Source organism: Sciurus carolinensis, chromosome 18 (assembly GCF_902686445.1).
Source record: "Sciurus carolinensis chromosome 18, mSciCar1.2, whole genome shotgun sequence".
NCBI classification, from domain to species: Eukaryota; Metazoa; Chordata; class Mammalia; order Rodentia; family Sciuridae; genus Sciurus; species Sciurus carolinensis.
In genome coordinates this window covers 33143353-33158853 of record NC_062230.1, presented here as the reverse complement: position 1 = coordinate 33158853, position 15501 = coordinate 33143353, and the positions used below count along the sequence as shown (strand labels likewise).

Sequence of the window (15501 nt, the reverse complement as noted above, 5' to 3'; positions counted from 1 at the left end):
CTCCCCCAGGTCTCTCTCCCAACACAAACGCCTCTCTTGGGTGCCCGCCACCTCCCAGGCGCCCGCCATCTTCTTCGGGCACCTCCACATCTCCTTTCCTGCGGTGTCCTCCCAGCTTTCTCTCCTCCCGTAGCCTCCTCACCTGCGAGCACACCTCCTCACCTCCTAGCCTGGCATGTGTCCTCTCAAAGTCACCAAGTGCTCTGCAAACTGAGTAGAATTGCTGCCACTTTTCCTGAAGCTGCAAGCTGACCCAACTCTGCTTCGTCCTGTGTCCCTCCCTGGTTCCCCTCATCTTTGATGGCAGAACACCATACCATGTGCACTGCTAGATCATCAAACCGGCACCCAACCCTCGGGCCCTTGGTCAACCCCAAGGTTCTGCATGAGGACTCTGTTCCCAAATCTCAAGGAACAAAACCCAGACAGGTCCCTGAGGAACTGGAATTGCATACATTTTTTTTAATGGAAATAAGTGAGCCTCCTGAGTATTGCTTTTACAGGTTCATCGAAATCAAGCATTCACACCACTCAGGTTTTCAGAAATGTTTCCGGCCAGAGGAGCGACAGGCCTGCTCCCACACGAGGCCTCAGTCCTGCCAACTCAGTGAGAACAAGCAACCCGAAATGAATAAGTCAAAACCCTACCCTCATCCCCACCGTCCCTCTGCGGCTCCTCCTGAGTCACTCCCTAAGACGCTGCATCCAAGACCAGCCTCGGCGAAACCCTGCCAGGCGTAAGGCTCGCCTGGCATCAAGCGAGCCAGGAGTGGCTCTGTGCGAGTCCGCGGTTTGAAGGGTCTCTCCAGGGGTTCAGTGGGAGCAGGTGCGGGGAGGCAGACTCCGGCTGGGTTCCTGTAAACATCCATCGCTGCTGCGGACAGGCGGAGGCCTCGGCCAGGTCCTCTGAGCGACGGACGGCTCGGGTCTTCGCGGGTGCCTCCCCAACTTGGCACTCAGTCTCCTTCTGCTGTCGTGGGTCGGGTCAGGAAGCTCTCTGTCGGCACGAAGCTTTCCAGGGGATCAGGCCTGGGGAGGAGGAGAAGGGGCTTTACCAGCAAGGAGGCGCTGCCCTGCCCCTGGCGCGAGCGGGCTGGGCCGGGGCAGCGCAGCCTCCGCCATCCCTCCAATTCGGGGAACCACCAGAAACCCCTAACTCGGTGGGGACGTTTTAAAGTCATCTTTATTACGAACTCTTGATGAATTTGCTTAATTCCTAAGAGAACCCAGAGGAGCCGAGGGGAGGGTCGCTGCTGTGGGGAAGCGGGTCCGTTGGGCGGGGCTTGGCTGCTCCTCCCACCTCGCCGGGAAAGTGCTGCGCACCCTCGGGGAAGGCTCCTTTGTCACAGCCTGGGCACTCGGCGGCGGCCCGAGTTGGCTCTCCCTCCCGGACAGGGCATCATCCCTCTGGCCCAGGCCGGTGGCAGCTCCTCTTTCTCTTCCCTCCTCTAAGTCCAGCTGGGTGCCAGGGGCTCCCAGGCCCCCCTCCTTTGAGCTCTCATGAGCCCCCTCCCTGGTTCTGGGCCTCGCCTTTGCCAGCTCGGCCTCTTCCGTCTACAGACATCCTCAAGGACCAAACAGAACGATTAGGTCGCACAGGCAGAATGTACTCGTGTGCTACTGACCTTGGGGCAGGGCATCTTTTTTAGGGTACTGGGGATTGCATCCAGGGGTGCTTTACCGCTGAGCTCTATCCCCAGTCTTTTTCATTTTCATTTTGAAACAGGGTCTTGCTACGTTGCTGAGGCTGCCCTCGCACTCCCCATCCTCCTGCCTCAGCCAGGTGTGTGCCACCACACCCAGAGGGGCAGCACAATTCTTGGATGCGAGGGGACTGTTTCTGGGCATTGCTTGCTCACCAGCATCCCTCATCCACGACCACTAAATGCCAGCAGCACTTCCAGTTATTGTGACAGCTAAAAATGTCCCTACTACCCCATTTCCAATGAGAACTAAGCATCTCCCCATTTTATAGGCTAAAACCCATGAGGCTCACGGAAGCACAGTGACCTGCCTGTAGCTGAATGGCTGCAGGAGGTAAGGCTGGTTCGGACAGCCAGGACGAGGGGAAGGGAGTGACCACTTCTGAGCTCTTCCTGGGCCAGGGCCTGTGGCTCCCCACGCCCTGCCCTGCACACTGGCCTGCTTCTTCCACCCCAGGGCCTGCCTTTTTGTCTGAGCCCTTTCTCTGCAGATGGAGCCTGCTTGGCCCTAGGCTGCCAGAGCTCCGTCTCTCCAAAGTGTCCCTCCCCCGGGGAGGACCAGCAAGGTGGAGGATCAACACAGGCTCCCTCACCAGAGGCTGGGGCAACTCTTGAAGCACTGATCCACTCTGGTCCCTGGAGTTCTGGAGTAAGACCAAGCCAGACAGTGGTAACTTAAGCATACATCCCTTACTGGTCTCCTTCCCTTTCCTGGCTCACCTCCCACTCTCCACCTGTAGTTCCTGGGATCATCTCCCAAATAAATAACTCACACTTGATCCCTGTCTCACAGTCTGCTCCTAGGACAGCATGCCAAGATGGAGTGTTACACGGCCATTTCATTCAATCCCCTGCCAACCTCATGGGTTAGGTACTACTATGCCATTTGATAGGTGAAGAAACTAAGGTTCAGAGAGGGTACAATACTTGTTAAAAGACATTCAGCACAGAAGTGTTGGAGCCTGGCTCTGACTCCCTTTGTCCCACTAGAAATTTTATTTTTGTTTTTTGGTGGTGCTGGCAAATGCCCTATCACTGAGCTACACCCAGGGATTGAACCAAGGGCCTTGAGCATGTGAGGCAAGAACTCTATCAACTGAGCTATATCCCCAGCCCCCCACTTGAGATTTTAAACATGCCATAGTGGCAGACATCCTGTGTGCCAGGTCCGAGTCAGACGCTGGCGGGGAGCACACTGTGATGAGCACATGGTAGACCCACCCTTTGTAGCAGACAATCTATGTACTGATCAATGGCAGCCCAAGGCAGCAGGCCTGACTATAGGAAGGAGCCAAAGGACACAGGGATAAACTACATATGAAGGGCATCCGGGGGAGCTGAGGGCCCTGCAGGGCCTGGAGCGCCTGTGTTCTGGAACAGGGCAGGGGTGGGGTTAGGAAGGAGGCAGGGGTCCGATCGCCAAGGTTCTCCAATGCTCTGCTAGACTCTTCTGCCAGAGGCCAGTTGAGAACACATGCTGCCACGGCTCAGAAACCCTCCCGGCAATGGCAGGCCCTTCATCCCCTGGGCCCCATCAGCTGTCAGGAGCTCAGTGCTCTGGAAAGGTGCCAGGGGTTCCTCTCCCATCCTGCCAGTGTCCACCTGCCCAAGCCTCTCCTCCAGGGATCTCTGGGTGTCCTGGAGGGGGCGGGGCAGTGTCAGTGGAGGTGTGAAACCCATGGTGACCAGTGACCTGCAGCACAGCTATTACTTGGATTCACCCTCATGGAAGCCCACTGGTCATTCCTAAGGCCAGGGAGGTCCTTGAGCCCATTTCGGACATGTGGACCAGGTGCTGGAGACACAAACCACCCGGAGAGGCCTCACTCCTTGCCTCGTGACTGCAAATAGCATCCTAGACAGAGTCCCAGACAGCTCTTCCATTTCCATTGGATTTATCTGCCAGTCACCTATTTCCAGCAATGCCAGGTTTCATCTCTTGTAGTATCATAAAGTTCTTCTGTTTTCAAAATATTTATTCACTCTAAAAAGAGCTGACTTAAGGAAAACCACCAGGTGGTAACAGTACAGGCAGACAGCACAAACATGACACGTCACTGGAAGGTTAGGAGACCCTGAGGCCACTTGGTTCCCCTCCACAGCTGAGAATAAAGGGGCCTGATGAGGGCAGTGACCTGCCTGATGTCACACACTGAGCTGAAGAGAGGTCTGTGTCCTACGTTTCAGTACGTGTGACTGGGTGATGTCCCGGGGAACAGTTTGACTTTCCTCTGTCACCAACTTTGGCTGTTACCAATCAATCCCCTGGTTACTCTGACTGGCAAACCCTGACGGACAACCACCAAGGTAGCTGGCACTTTCCAAACAGTCTCTGCCTTTCTTCACCTGGTGCCAGTTGCTTTGACTCCTCTTAGCTCACTTCTTCCTCAAGACACCCCTGGGAAGTGGGGCCAGGTGGGCCCATCACCCCTGCATTTCGGATGGGGCTCAGAGGTGAAGAATGGTGTGCAAGGTCACATGGCTTGCAAGGGACGGAACCAGGGTTTGAAACTTCCACGTGTGTTGGATGTGGTGGCACATGCCGGTAATCCCAGCAACTCAGGAGTCTGACACAGGAGGATCCCAAGTTCAAGGCCAGTTTCAGCAATTTAGAGACCTGGTCTCAAAATAAAAAGGGCTGAATCCAGGCATGGTAGCACATGCTTGTAATCCCAGCAGCTGGGGAGGCTGAGACAGGAGGATCATGAGAGTTCAAAGCCAGCCTCAGCAACTTATCAAGGCCCTAAGCAATTTGCTGAGACCCTGTTTCTAAGTAAGATATAAAGAACGACTGGGGATGTGACTCATTGGGTACACACCTCTGGGTTCAATCCCCGGTACCAAAAAAGTTTAAAAAACTAAAAAATAAAAAGGGCTGAGGGTGCAGCTCAGTGGTAGAGGACCCCTGGGTTCAGTTCCCAGTACCAAAACACAACACAACACAACAAGACAAAACAAAACTCCCAGGTCTGATCCCAAACCCTCTGGGCACTGTCCCAGCTGGAAAGCAGCCCGGAGCTGCAGCCGATGGGGTCCAGGGCAGAGTTTCCCACCCCTGGCATCATTAGAACAGACAATGCCTGAGCCACGGCTTTTTCTTTCTGAAACTGTAACCTTCCATTACAACACTTCATTATGACATCCCAGAGCTGGACTAGGGGAGTGGCCCCGCGGCTCTTCTTGGGTATAGCATCCGTTTTAAGCAGCAATGTCTCTGCTCCATACCTGTGAAGCTGCCTGCGTTAGGATTTGGCCTAAGTTGAAAATGGTTCTTGTGTCTCACGGGTGCTGGTGGGGCGAAGCTCTGAACACGTTCATAGGGGTCCTTCTGTGAAGTTCCGTTGCCCACAGTGGCTCCTGTGGGTCAATCAGTGTGAATGCTGGCTCTCTCCCTAGCTGTGTGACGGCAGGCAGTTACCCCATCTCTCTGGGCCCATTCCCTCATCTGGTTTGTTTGTTGAGGGTCTGGCAATGTCTGGTGCCTCCTTCCTGGTTATCCTCCACTCTGCTCCCAGCTAGAAGCCCACGGCGGCAGGGAGCCCTCTCGGTGCTGTGAGCCCCAGTGCTCTGCTTCTCCGGAGACCTTGCCTTCTAGAACTTCCACTGCTCATTCCTCTTGCTCCACATACCGGATGGCCCAAACCCCGTGGCTAAAAGCAGACGTCACCCAGACATGACCTGCCACGTCTCTGCTGCTGTGCAGTCAGCTCAAGCCTCAGACCTGCACTGGCAGTGCAGCAAGAGGGCCTTCACCTCATGTCACTGCCAAGGGCATAGATGGGAGCTGCCCATCTCCCTGGCAAGGAAAAGGAGGAAGTGCCTGTCTCTGGGAGGGTCCACGTCCCTGGAGAAGCCGGAGTCGTGATAAATCAGGGCCATTTCTCAAGTGTGGGTTCTGGTTTCCATGCTGGCTGTCAAAGCTCATGAGCAGTGGGCTGTGCAGACGCTGGTCTCAAAGTGCCTCCGGCGGTGCCTGCCCAAGACTCAGGGAGTCTTTCAGAAAGGCAGCATTTGTCAACCCCTTCGTGAGTCCTGTCAATCCAAGAATCACCTGGATGTCAGAGTACAAGTTGAATATCCCCTATCCTAGGTGCCTGGACCACAGTATTTCATATTTCAGATCCTGGTACATTTGCAAGGACAAAAGGATCTTGGGGATGGGAGCGGAGTCTCACACGTACTTCGTTTCTGTCTCACATGTACCTTGTATGCATAGTCTGAAGGTCATTTTATGGGCTATTTTTAGGGCATCTGCATTCTGGCTGCCCCCTGGCACAGGCAGGAAGTTAGGTGAGGAATATTCCTCCCACGGCAACATGCTGCAATACAAAGTTTTGGATTTCCAAGTATTTCAGGTTTTCAGATTAGGGACGCTCAACCTGTATTTTAAATCGATGCACTTTTGGGGGGTTCTAGGGATTGAACCTAGGGGTGCTTTACCACTGAGCTACATTCCCAGCCCTTTTTGAGACAAAGTCTTGCTACGTTGCTGAGGCTGTCTTTGAACTTGAGATTTTCCTGCCTCTGCCTCCTAGTCACTGGGATTACAGGAGTGCCCCACTGCGCACTTTCTTTTTTTTAACTCAAGTTTTAAAGGGGACCTTCATGTCACTCTGATGAATAAAAAACAGTATCTCTTGTCATAAACAGAAGGCAATGGTAAAAATACAGCAAGGATTAAACCACTAATGCTGGCTCCATATTCCTAGTCTGCCCTGCCTCTGGAGCTGGTCAAAAGGAGAGAGTACCAGTGCCAGGAAGGTCAGGCACTGCAGGCAACGCCTCTGCCACCTCTCGCTGGGGAGGTGGCTAGGAAGCCCAACGCTGCCACCTCATAGCTGGGCATCTGGGGCGAGGCACTGAACCTCCCAAGCCTCAGTTTCCCTCCCTGTGTAATGGAGCTAATGAGCCCTGCCCAGACAGCTTCGCGAGGTGACTCTCAGGTGAAGCTGTGGAGACATGGGAGGGGCAGTTATTTTTAACCAGCCAGCCGAGCCCCCTGTCAGGAAGGAATCCTGGGAATGAAGCCCTCCCCTTCAGGGAGTTCCCCGCCCAGCAAGGCCATACTTGGGGCCTGTGACAGCTGTGAAGCTCGGTGGCACTTGGCACTCACCCGGTCCTGCCCTTGGTCTGCTCTGAAGGCTGCTTGGACAGACACGCCTCCTCCACGCTGGCAAGGTGCTCAAAGGGGGAAGGCTTCCTGGGCTGGAGCCCCCTCGGGACTGACACGTCAACACCGACTGCATCATTTATTGAGTGCCAATTACACACAGGTGACCTGCCCACTGAACTGGCCAGCCCCACTTCACAGAGAAGGACATTTGGGCTTGGGGAGGTGAAGTCACTCATCCAAAGTGTTGTAAATCCAAATGTGCCCAATTGCAAGGCCTCTAAGCAACAACTTTAGAGGCATGGCCTCAAGTGCCACGCACACACGGTGAGCAAGCACTCACTCTGTGGCTTGGCTGAGCCTCATCATCACTTCAAAACAATGCCAGTTTGCTGCTGGTATCTTCGGTGCCTCACAAACTGCTCACCTCCCACTCAACAAAGAGAGAACAGGTCACAGACCTGGGCTTTTAGCTGCTTTGGCATTTGGCCAGAAGCTAATGCCTTTGGCACCTATTTTTTACCTATACCAAGTGATGATGTTTTTCTCTTTACAGTGAAATAAACTTTCTCTTAAAAATAAACCCACAGAGGCAGGTGAGGTAGATCAGTGGTAAAGCACTGAGTTCATCCCCAGCACTACCAAAAAAATAAAATAAAGATAAATCCATATGAAAAGTAGACTTTTTACAAATGAAGCATTAAAACTCATGTAATTCATCTTAAACCATAAATTATAAAGGGAGAAACATTAAATTGACAGATGAGAGACCTGGCAAACACCACCTTAGCCAAGTGATCAAAACTAACGTGACCAGTAAGAGGACAGAGAACTTGTGCCACCAAAGGACGCAGATGGAGACACACCCACTTCTGTACTCTGCCAAGAAGCACCTGGATCCTGAGCAAACATCAGAGAAACCCACGCTCAGAGACTGTGTGCCAAATGGTGACCTGCACTCCTCAAGAAGGCTAATGTCATGAACGTCACAGGAAGCAGAGCTGTTCCAGGCTGCAGAGGACTGGAGATTCATGTCAAGGTCACCCGGGATCGCATCCTAGACCCCAGCTCTCCCTTTTTATTAAGACAGCTATTGGGACACATGGTAACATTTAAATAAAGTTGCCGACAGACTGTCATTGGATTGCATTAATGTTAAATTTGCTGATTTTGACAACTCTACTGTGACCTTGTTTTAGAGAAATATACACTAAAGTCAGGAGTGGAGGCACACGCCTGGGATTGCAGTGATTCAGGAGGCTGAGGCAGGAGGATCACAACTTTAAGACCAGCCTCAGCAACTTAGCGAGACCCTGTTTCAAAATAAAACATAAAAAAGGCTGGATGTAGCTTAGTGGTAGAGCGCCCCTGGGTTCAATCCTCAGTACCCCACCCCCCAAAGAAGGAAATATATTCTGAAATATTTTGCGATAAAGGAGCACACTATTCAAAATCCATTCCCGAATGGTTCAGAGAAGTAATCGTCCGTATATGTACATGCATTTACACACACACAGACACACTCACACACCAGCGAGGGGAGGGCAGGTGTGCGTGGTTTGCATGAAGGACTGGTGAGCAGAGCGTGGGGATTCTTTATACTTTTCTTGCAACTTTGCTGTAAGTGCAAAATTATTTTGAAATAATGAAAATTTAGAAAAAAGGGATCAAGAGTATACATGAGAGACCTGTCTTTGAGAGCTTGGGAGAACTTCCCTGGAGGCCCTTCCTGTCCCCTGAGGGGCAGTGGCAGTGCGGAGTCAGCAGGGTGCTCACTCCCCATGCAGGCCTCAGCTCTTTCACTTGCAGGACTGGCATAAAGATGTCCTCACCGAGACCCTGGCTTCCCAAAAGCAGATTGTGCTTTCAGAAGTTCCAAGGGATGATGGTAGATAACTCATAAATGGTGACAAGGGCCTTCCTTTCTTAATTCAGCAACAGACTCAAGGTGGTACGGGTGTTTCACGGCTGAAGTCTCCAGTGGTGTAAACCCAAGGCCAAGGGAGCCAGGCCCCTCGCATCTCAGCTGCTCTGAGACACAGTCTTCTCCTGTCCAGAGGGGTGGCCAGCATGGATCCACCCTGGGACCACAGCTCTTCTGGATGAGCCTCACATCAGAAACAGGGCTGGAGTTGGCCCTGCCAGGAGTGTGCTTCCCTCTCTGCGCCACCACCCTCTTGTCTTCCTGCTGGAATGACAGCCAGAGTCTCTGGCCTGGTTTCTTGGATCTGCTCGATCCCCACCGAGCTCCACGGGCTGCCTATGGGATCTTCCTTGACTTGAATCTGATAGTACCTGTGTCCCCAAGGAAGGTGTGGGCTTCTGATTCAAGTAGTGACACGGCCAGCCAGGGTATTCTGCTGACAGCAGGCCACAGACCAGCCAGAAGGGCTGAGGGAAGGAGCAGCGTAGCCCCCAGTGAAGAGACACGGAAACCTGGGAAGCCCTGTAGCATTACAGATTCAAGGGTTGGTCACCCTCTGCTCCAAATCCCAGCTGCAGCAGGCCACGCAGACTCTGGTGGCAGCATTCCCTAGTCCTCCGTTTCTAGCCTGAGACAGCTCCTCTCACAGCCCTCCTGCATGCCCAGGGAGAACTGGCAGGCACCCGCAACCCTCATTAGGAACTGGGACAAATCAATACAGCTGAGTCGCCTCTGTACCCAAGCTGCTGGGACATAAGGAGTCTCCTGGTCCCCAAGGCCAGCCACAGCCCACTCCTGGGAAGGAGAGAGCTTCTGACTGCTGCATATGCTGCTGGGCAATGATCAACACTCTAGAAAAACCGCAGAGCCAGCCTCCTGAGCTCCAGACCTGGTGCCTGGTGTCCACAGGGGAAAGGTCTCAAGGGTCACAGGGTGGGAAGCAGTGTGGGTAGACCACTCTTGGACCTTCCCTGTGCTCAGGCAGCCAATCCTCTTCTGCTCACCACGGGATGGAAATATCCACGCATGCGTGTATGTAAGGTTTATGCATTTACAAGGGCCCAAGTGTATCCACTTCCCATTATGTCTTACCATTAATAATAATAGCAGTTAATATTAATATACTATTTACTGCATACAGAAGGTCTAAGCATTTTACCCTCACAATAAGGCAGCTTTTCATTATCCCTGTTTTATAGGAGAGGAAATGGAAGCATGTCAGGGTTAAATAACATGCCCCATGTCACAGCTAGGCCTGGGATTTGAACCCAGATACTCTGAACCCAGGGTGCTGGCTCTTAACCTTGGCCCTAACCCAGCCTCCCCAAATGGATGCTCGGCACATTTATGAGAGCCTGAATTATGTGGGTACACAGGTAAGAAAGACACTTGGAAGGAGCAAATGTGGGTACCCCTTTCCATCCTGAGAGCCATGCCAGGCCCCACTGCCTGGCAGGTCCCATGTCTTTTGAATTTCCTGGAAGGGCTGGTGCAAACATGTGTCTGTGTGAGAATGAGTGAGTGAGAAAGACAAGAGCTGACTCCTGCTGTTCCTCTGCTATGGAAAGGGGCCTGGCAAATCTTTCCTACCAGGCTTTCGCACCTTTGCATGGTTGGCGACCCCTCCAGGGTCTGGGCTTCCCAGGCTCTGGGGTCAAGGACAATTTGGGGATGGGAAGAAGGGAGTCCTGAGTGTAGTTTCCACCACATTATCAGGCCAGGGTGTTTCCCACAGTCTCTCTCCCAACTTCTCCACTTCCCAGGGTCAGGCCCTGTCACTCCAAGAGCAAGGGTGTCCCCAAGAGACACTTCCTGGTGTTTCTGCTCAAATAGCATTTGCTGTAAAATATGTCAAAGCATTTGGGCTTCAGTTTTTAGTTCAGAATATGCCAATGTTTTCATTTGGAAGCGGAAGTGTTTCTATTGATGTGGTAAGAAGATAAAATAAGATGTTCACCAAATTATACTATATGAAAGTCAAGTTCTTGGCTTGGGGACAGGGGTTCATTTTGGGACCATGGGGGTCAATGTTCATTGAGTGACCAAATGAATGAACATGTAAAGAGCTTAAAACCAGGAGTATGTGGTGTGTGGTCAACGTTCAGGAGACTCTGAATGGACCCCAGAGGTGCACCTCCGATAGGTGTTCTCAGGATGTTTCCCTGTTGTCACTGACCTGCCTCATCTGCGCCTGGCACCGCTAGACAGATGACTAACAGCCTCCTAGCTAGCTCCCTGCTTCTGCAGCCCACTCTCCCCACAACTGCCACAGTCGTCTTTGCAAACTATGAACTGGACTGTCATCCCCTGCCTAAAACCTTCCCATGGCTGTCGGCTGCTCTTGGCTGTGGTATCCTGGGTCTCAGATGGTGTGGTCCCTGCTACTTGTCCCTGACCTCCCGTGGGGCTGCTCTCTGGCCATGCTGGCCTTTTAGTGGTTGGATAAACCAACTCCTTCTCATCTCATTGTCCTGGCACTTGTAGCTCCCTCTGCCTAGACTGCTTTTTCTGGATCTTTGTGTCTGGCTCTTTCTATTGATTTAGAGCTCAGCTGAAATGTGTCATCTCAGAGAAGCCTCCTCTGACCGCCTCTAGCTAAAGCAGCCTGTCCCGAGTCTTAGGCCTCACTCAGTCTATACAGGGCATCTATCAGATGCCAGGCACTGGTCCAAGTGCTGAAAAATCGGCAGTGACCATAACAGGGGAAGCTCACGTCCTTCTTGCATGCCCTCAAACTCTTTAAAAAAAATCTCATGATCTTGTCTGGATCCTTGCTAGTCTTCCTCACCAAATGCCAGGGGTGCCAGGGCTGAGTCTGTCTTGCTCGCTGCATTCACTCCCCAGGCACAGTACTGAACAAGTAAGTATTTGTTCAATAAAAAACGAATGGATGGATGGATGGATGGAAGGCAGGCAGGCAGGCAGATGGGCTGGAGAAACGCAGAGCAGCTGGTACACAGCCCATCTGGCACTTGGCTCTTGCGAGGATCTCAACGAGCTCAGCGAAAGCTACCCTCAAGAAATTGCTCTAAGGACCTCTTAGGTAAGCCTGCTGCTCCCACACACAGCTGCAGCAGGTCCTACCGCCCTCTGCAACAGTGTTGGTGTCCCCATGTTGAAACCCTGTTCTCAGCACGATGGTAATGGGAGATGGGGCCTTTGGGAGGTGGTTAGGTCATGAGGGTGGAGTCCTTGTGGGCGGGTTTAGTGCCATTATAAGAACTGTGAGGAATAAATATTTGCTGTTTAAGCTACCCAGTCTATGGTGGTCTGCTATAGTACCTGGAAGTGACTAAGAAACCCTCTGATTGTGGTCATGTTGGCAAAGAAAGGTAATGTGGGAGAGGAGAAAACTGCCTGCTCAGGGTGAGTGGCATCACTGTCTGTTTTCCAAAAGATGCCCCTGCCCAGTACCTCGGCGTCCCTGTCCACTGCCACTCAGGCCTGGTGCCCAGCAGACTCCAGCATCATGTAGCCACAGGGCTCAGTCAGGAGTTCCTGCCTGCCCTGTGAACCCCACTGGACCTTCCAGCCTTCCTGGCACACATGTTCTCTCTCATCTAGTCCAGCTGCCTCTCCCCTTCTGTGCTGTGTGACTTTGGCCAGTCTCAGTCCTCCCTGTACCTTTGTTTCTCTACCTCTAACATGCAACATGGGCTGGGCACAAAGCTCTTTGGTCTAAGCTCAGAGGTAGGACTTTTAACACAATCTTGTGGTCCCTGAAGAGTCCCTTGAGGACTTGCAAACACTGCAGACAAAGCCAGCTCCAGCACCAACCCCCAGCTTGCCTGTTTTGTGAAGGCAGCCTGCAAAACTGGCAGCCCCTGCAGATTTCAGCTGCAGAGCTGACAAGCTGGGACACCCTGAAACCTGACTCCAAAACAGCAGCAAGCCCAAGGCCAAAAGGAAGTAGAGTCCTCTGCTGAAGGTTTCTTCTCACAGCCTTGGCCTGGGGGGACCCTGCACTTAATCTCTGCCCTGTCCTTCAAGGGGCCACAGTACAAAGGCAATCAGTGCCTTCGTCCCTACCTCTTTTGACACCCCTAAGTCTATCCTTTCAGGACTAGGTGAGAATCCCCCAAATGCCAAGGTCATCATCAAGACAGGCTGAGGCTGGGGGAGGAGCTGACTGCTCTGTCTCAAACGGATTTGGGTACAAAGATTTTTTCCACAAGCTGTGAGGGTAACTTCCATAGCTACCCCAAATGTAACTTAGATTCTGGATCCCCTCCCTCTTCAGCAGCTGTCCTTTCCAATGGAGGACGCTTTCCGGACCCAGTTGAGGGCCTAAGAGACGTCTAGCCATTCCTGGCATCCAGTTAGAACTGAAGGAGGTGGACAGAGGAATCAGAAGCCTGGGAATGCTTCCTTCTCCCTCGTCCCAACCCACCCTCATCCCGAGGGCACTTACAGGCCTCGGAGGGGCGCCTCCTGGGGTCCCATCCCGGTACAGACAGCGCCCCTAACCAGGAGCGGCGGCATGATCTGGGCAGCTGGTCCAGGCCGAGGGCTGCGGGTCGTGGAGGGGAGGGGCGAACAGTAGTCAAGACCCTACTCCAGGTATCCATCGAAGACGTCGAGCTCCGAGTCGGTATCGTAGAGGCCGGAGCCGGGGTCAGAGAGCACGCCGAGGTCCACGAGCGCTTGGTCCAAGTCCTCGGGCAGGAAGACGAGGCCCACGTTGAGGACGATGTACTCCATGAGGAAGGCGTAGTACAGGATCAGCACATTGACGAAGAACAGGCCCACGTAGAACATAGAGGGCAGCAGCGGCGGCTGCACGTAGGACACCAGGGGGCCCAGAGAGTCCAGGTGGGCTGCGACCCGCGCGCCGGGCATGCAGGGGGCGGCGAGGACGGCGGCGGCCGGGCGATCCCAGCGACCTCAGCCGCTGCGGCGCCCGGGCGGCCGGCGAGGGGGCAGTTCAGCCATCCAGGGACACCCCGGGGCTCGACCGAGGCGGCGCTGGACCCCAGGTGGCCTCCAGGAATGTGCGGCGGCCTGAGCGGGCGCGCCTGGATCCCGAAAACGTGCCGGGCGGGGTCACCGCACCCCCAGAAGTGACCACACGGCTCTCTGGACCCGCCGGGCGGCGAGGCAGGGTTCCCTGAAGTGGCCAGCGACTGCCCGGCTCCTTCGGCGCGCAGTGCTCCTGCTCGCAGGCCCTCGCAGCGCCAGAGCGACCCCCACCTCGGCTCAGTGTCCAGGGCCAGTCCCGGCTGCTGACTCTCGCGCGCGCCGCAGCCGTTCCTCGAGCCCCCTCGGCGCCCCCGCAGGCCCAGCGCCCATGGCAGCGGCCGCCGCGTTTCTCCCGGGGTCGCGCTCCGAGCACCGCCCCCCGAGCGGCACTGCGCTCATTGGCGCGCGGCCGCTTGACCGCGCTCATTGGCCGGCTCAGCGCCCGCGCTCATTGGCAGGAGCCGCCAGGGGGCGGGCACTTCTCCGCCCCGCCTCTCCGGGCACTTGCTTCTGAGTTGCTTTCTTGCCTCGGGTCTGTGCTCCAATCACAAATCAGTTTCGCTCTGCGGGTCCGGGTAGTGACAGAGCGGAAGAGACTGAACATAATTCAAACTTGGACGTATCGTAAGACTACAAAAGCTCAAATAAATCGCGGATTTTCTCTGCACTTTGCTGAACTTGGGTATGGCGCCTCGTCTCTTGGGAACTCAGTTTCCCCAGTTTAAAAGGAGGCGATGGGAGGCCGGCAGTGGACAGTTCCACAGAAAATCTTGAACATTCCCAAAGTGCTGTTTTTATTTTTGTTTTTGTTTTTATTAAATCAGTACATTCTCACCTCTCCAAAATCTGGCTGCTGGGAGATCCGCCCATGACCAGGGCGGGATCTGCATTATAGGGTTTGGAAACACCTGGGTGAGGAGAGAACCAGGGAGGTAAGAACTTCAGTCAGTACTTATTGTTTCCTTTTACTTTATAAACTGTGTTTAAAAACAATAGTAATGCACTGGCTAAACAAACGACTAGCGAGAACACAGAAAAGTGAGTCTCCCACCCATTGATTTCCCTGCTCAGAGGCAACCAAGTACATTCATCAGGAGATTGATTTTGCCTAAAGCATCTTCCAAAGCAATTCAATGAAGCTTTAAATCTAAGCCACACCGAGTTGGGTTCTTTACACGTATTGCTTAATTGAAATCAGACAAATTGCCCTATTTTACAGATGAGGAGATCTAGGCCTAGAGAAATAGAGGGACCCTGGAAGCTGCTGGGCCTGGGTGCGTTTGTTTTGAAGCCAGAACATGCTCTTTTTCCTCCATGACTTTCTTTCACTCCCTCTAGGTGGAATTCCAGATGAACTATTGGCCCTGCACTGTTCTCCATCCTTCCAGTTTCAGAAGGCAAAACAAACCATTCATTTATACACTGCTAATATTTATTGAACACCTAACTGTGTGCTGTTAAGGACTTGGTGTAACTTTGGTGTATCGGAGGATGAAAATAAGGAAAATATAGATACCTGATCTTGAACTCTGATTATGCAACGCATTAACTGCTTGCCCTTGGGCAAGTCAATCTCTGTGACTCAAGATTCCTGGATGATAAAATGGGGATAATAGTAGTATATACTTAATAGGGTTGTGAGAATTAAATAACATCCCTAAAGCACTTAGAACAGTGGCCCATGGTATGCACCCTGCAATAGCTAATAGTATTCGTATCATAAAGTCATAATTGTTAACATCGCAACGACTTTTCCCGTATCTACAGCGAGTTCTTCCTCAGGGCTCCGCCCACCCGGTCCGTGC

At 53.1% G+C, this 15501-nt stretch overlaps 1 protein-coding gene across 1 annotated transcript; it reads right to left on the bottom strand.

Moving 5' to 3' along the window:
• Window positions 1-439: 439 nt before the first annotated feature.
• Dexi (Dexi homolog) lies at window positions 440-14067 on the bottom strand. Its single transcript, XM_047534052.1, has 2 exons — window positions 13149-14067; window positions 440-1029 (listed from the first exon to the last, which is right to left on the bottom strand). The coding sequence occupies exon 1, from the start codon at window positions 13574-13576 to the stop codon at window positions 13289-13291; it is 288 nt and encodes a 95-aa protein (XP_047390008.1). The 5' UTR covers window positions 13577-14067; the 3' UTR covers window positions 440-1029; window positions 13149-13288.
• Between the last annotated feature and the right edge of the window lie 1434 nt (window positions 14068-15501).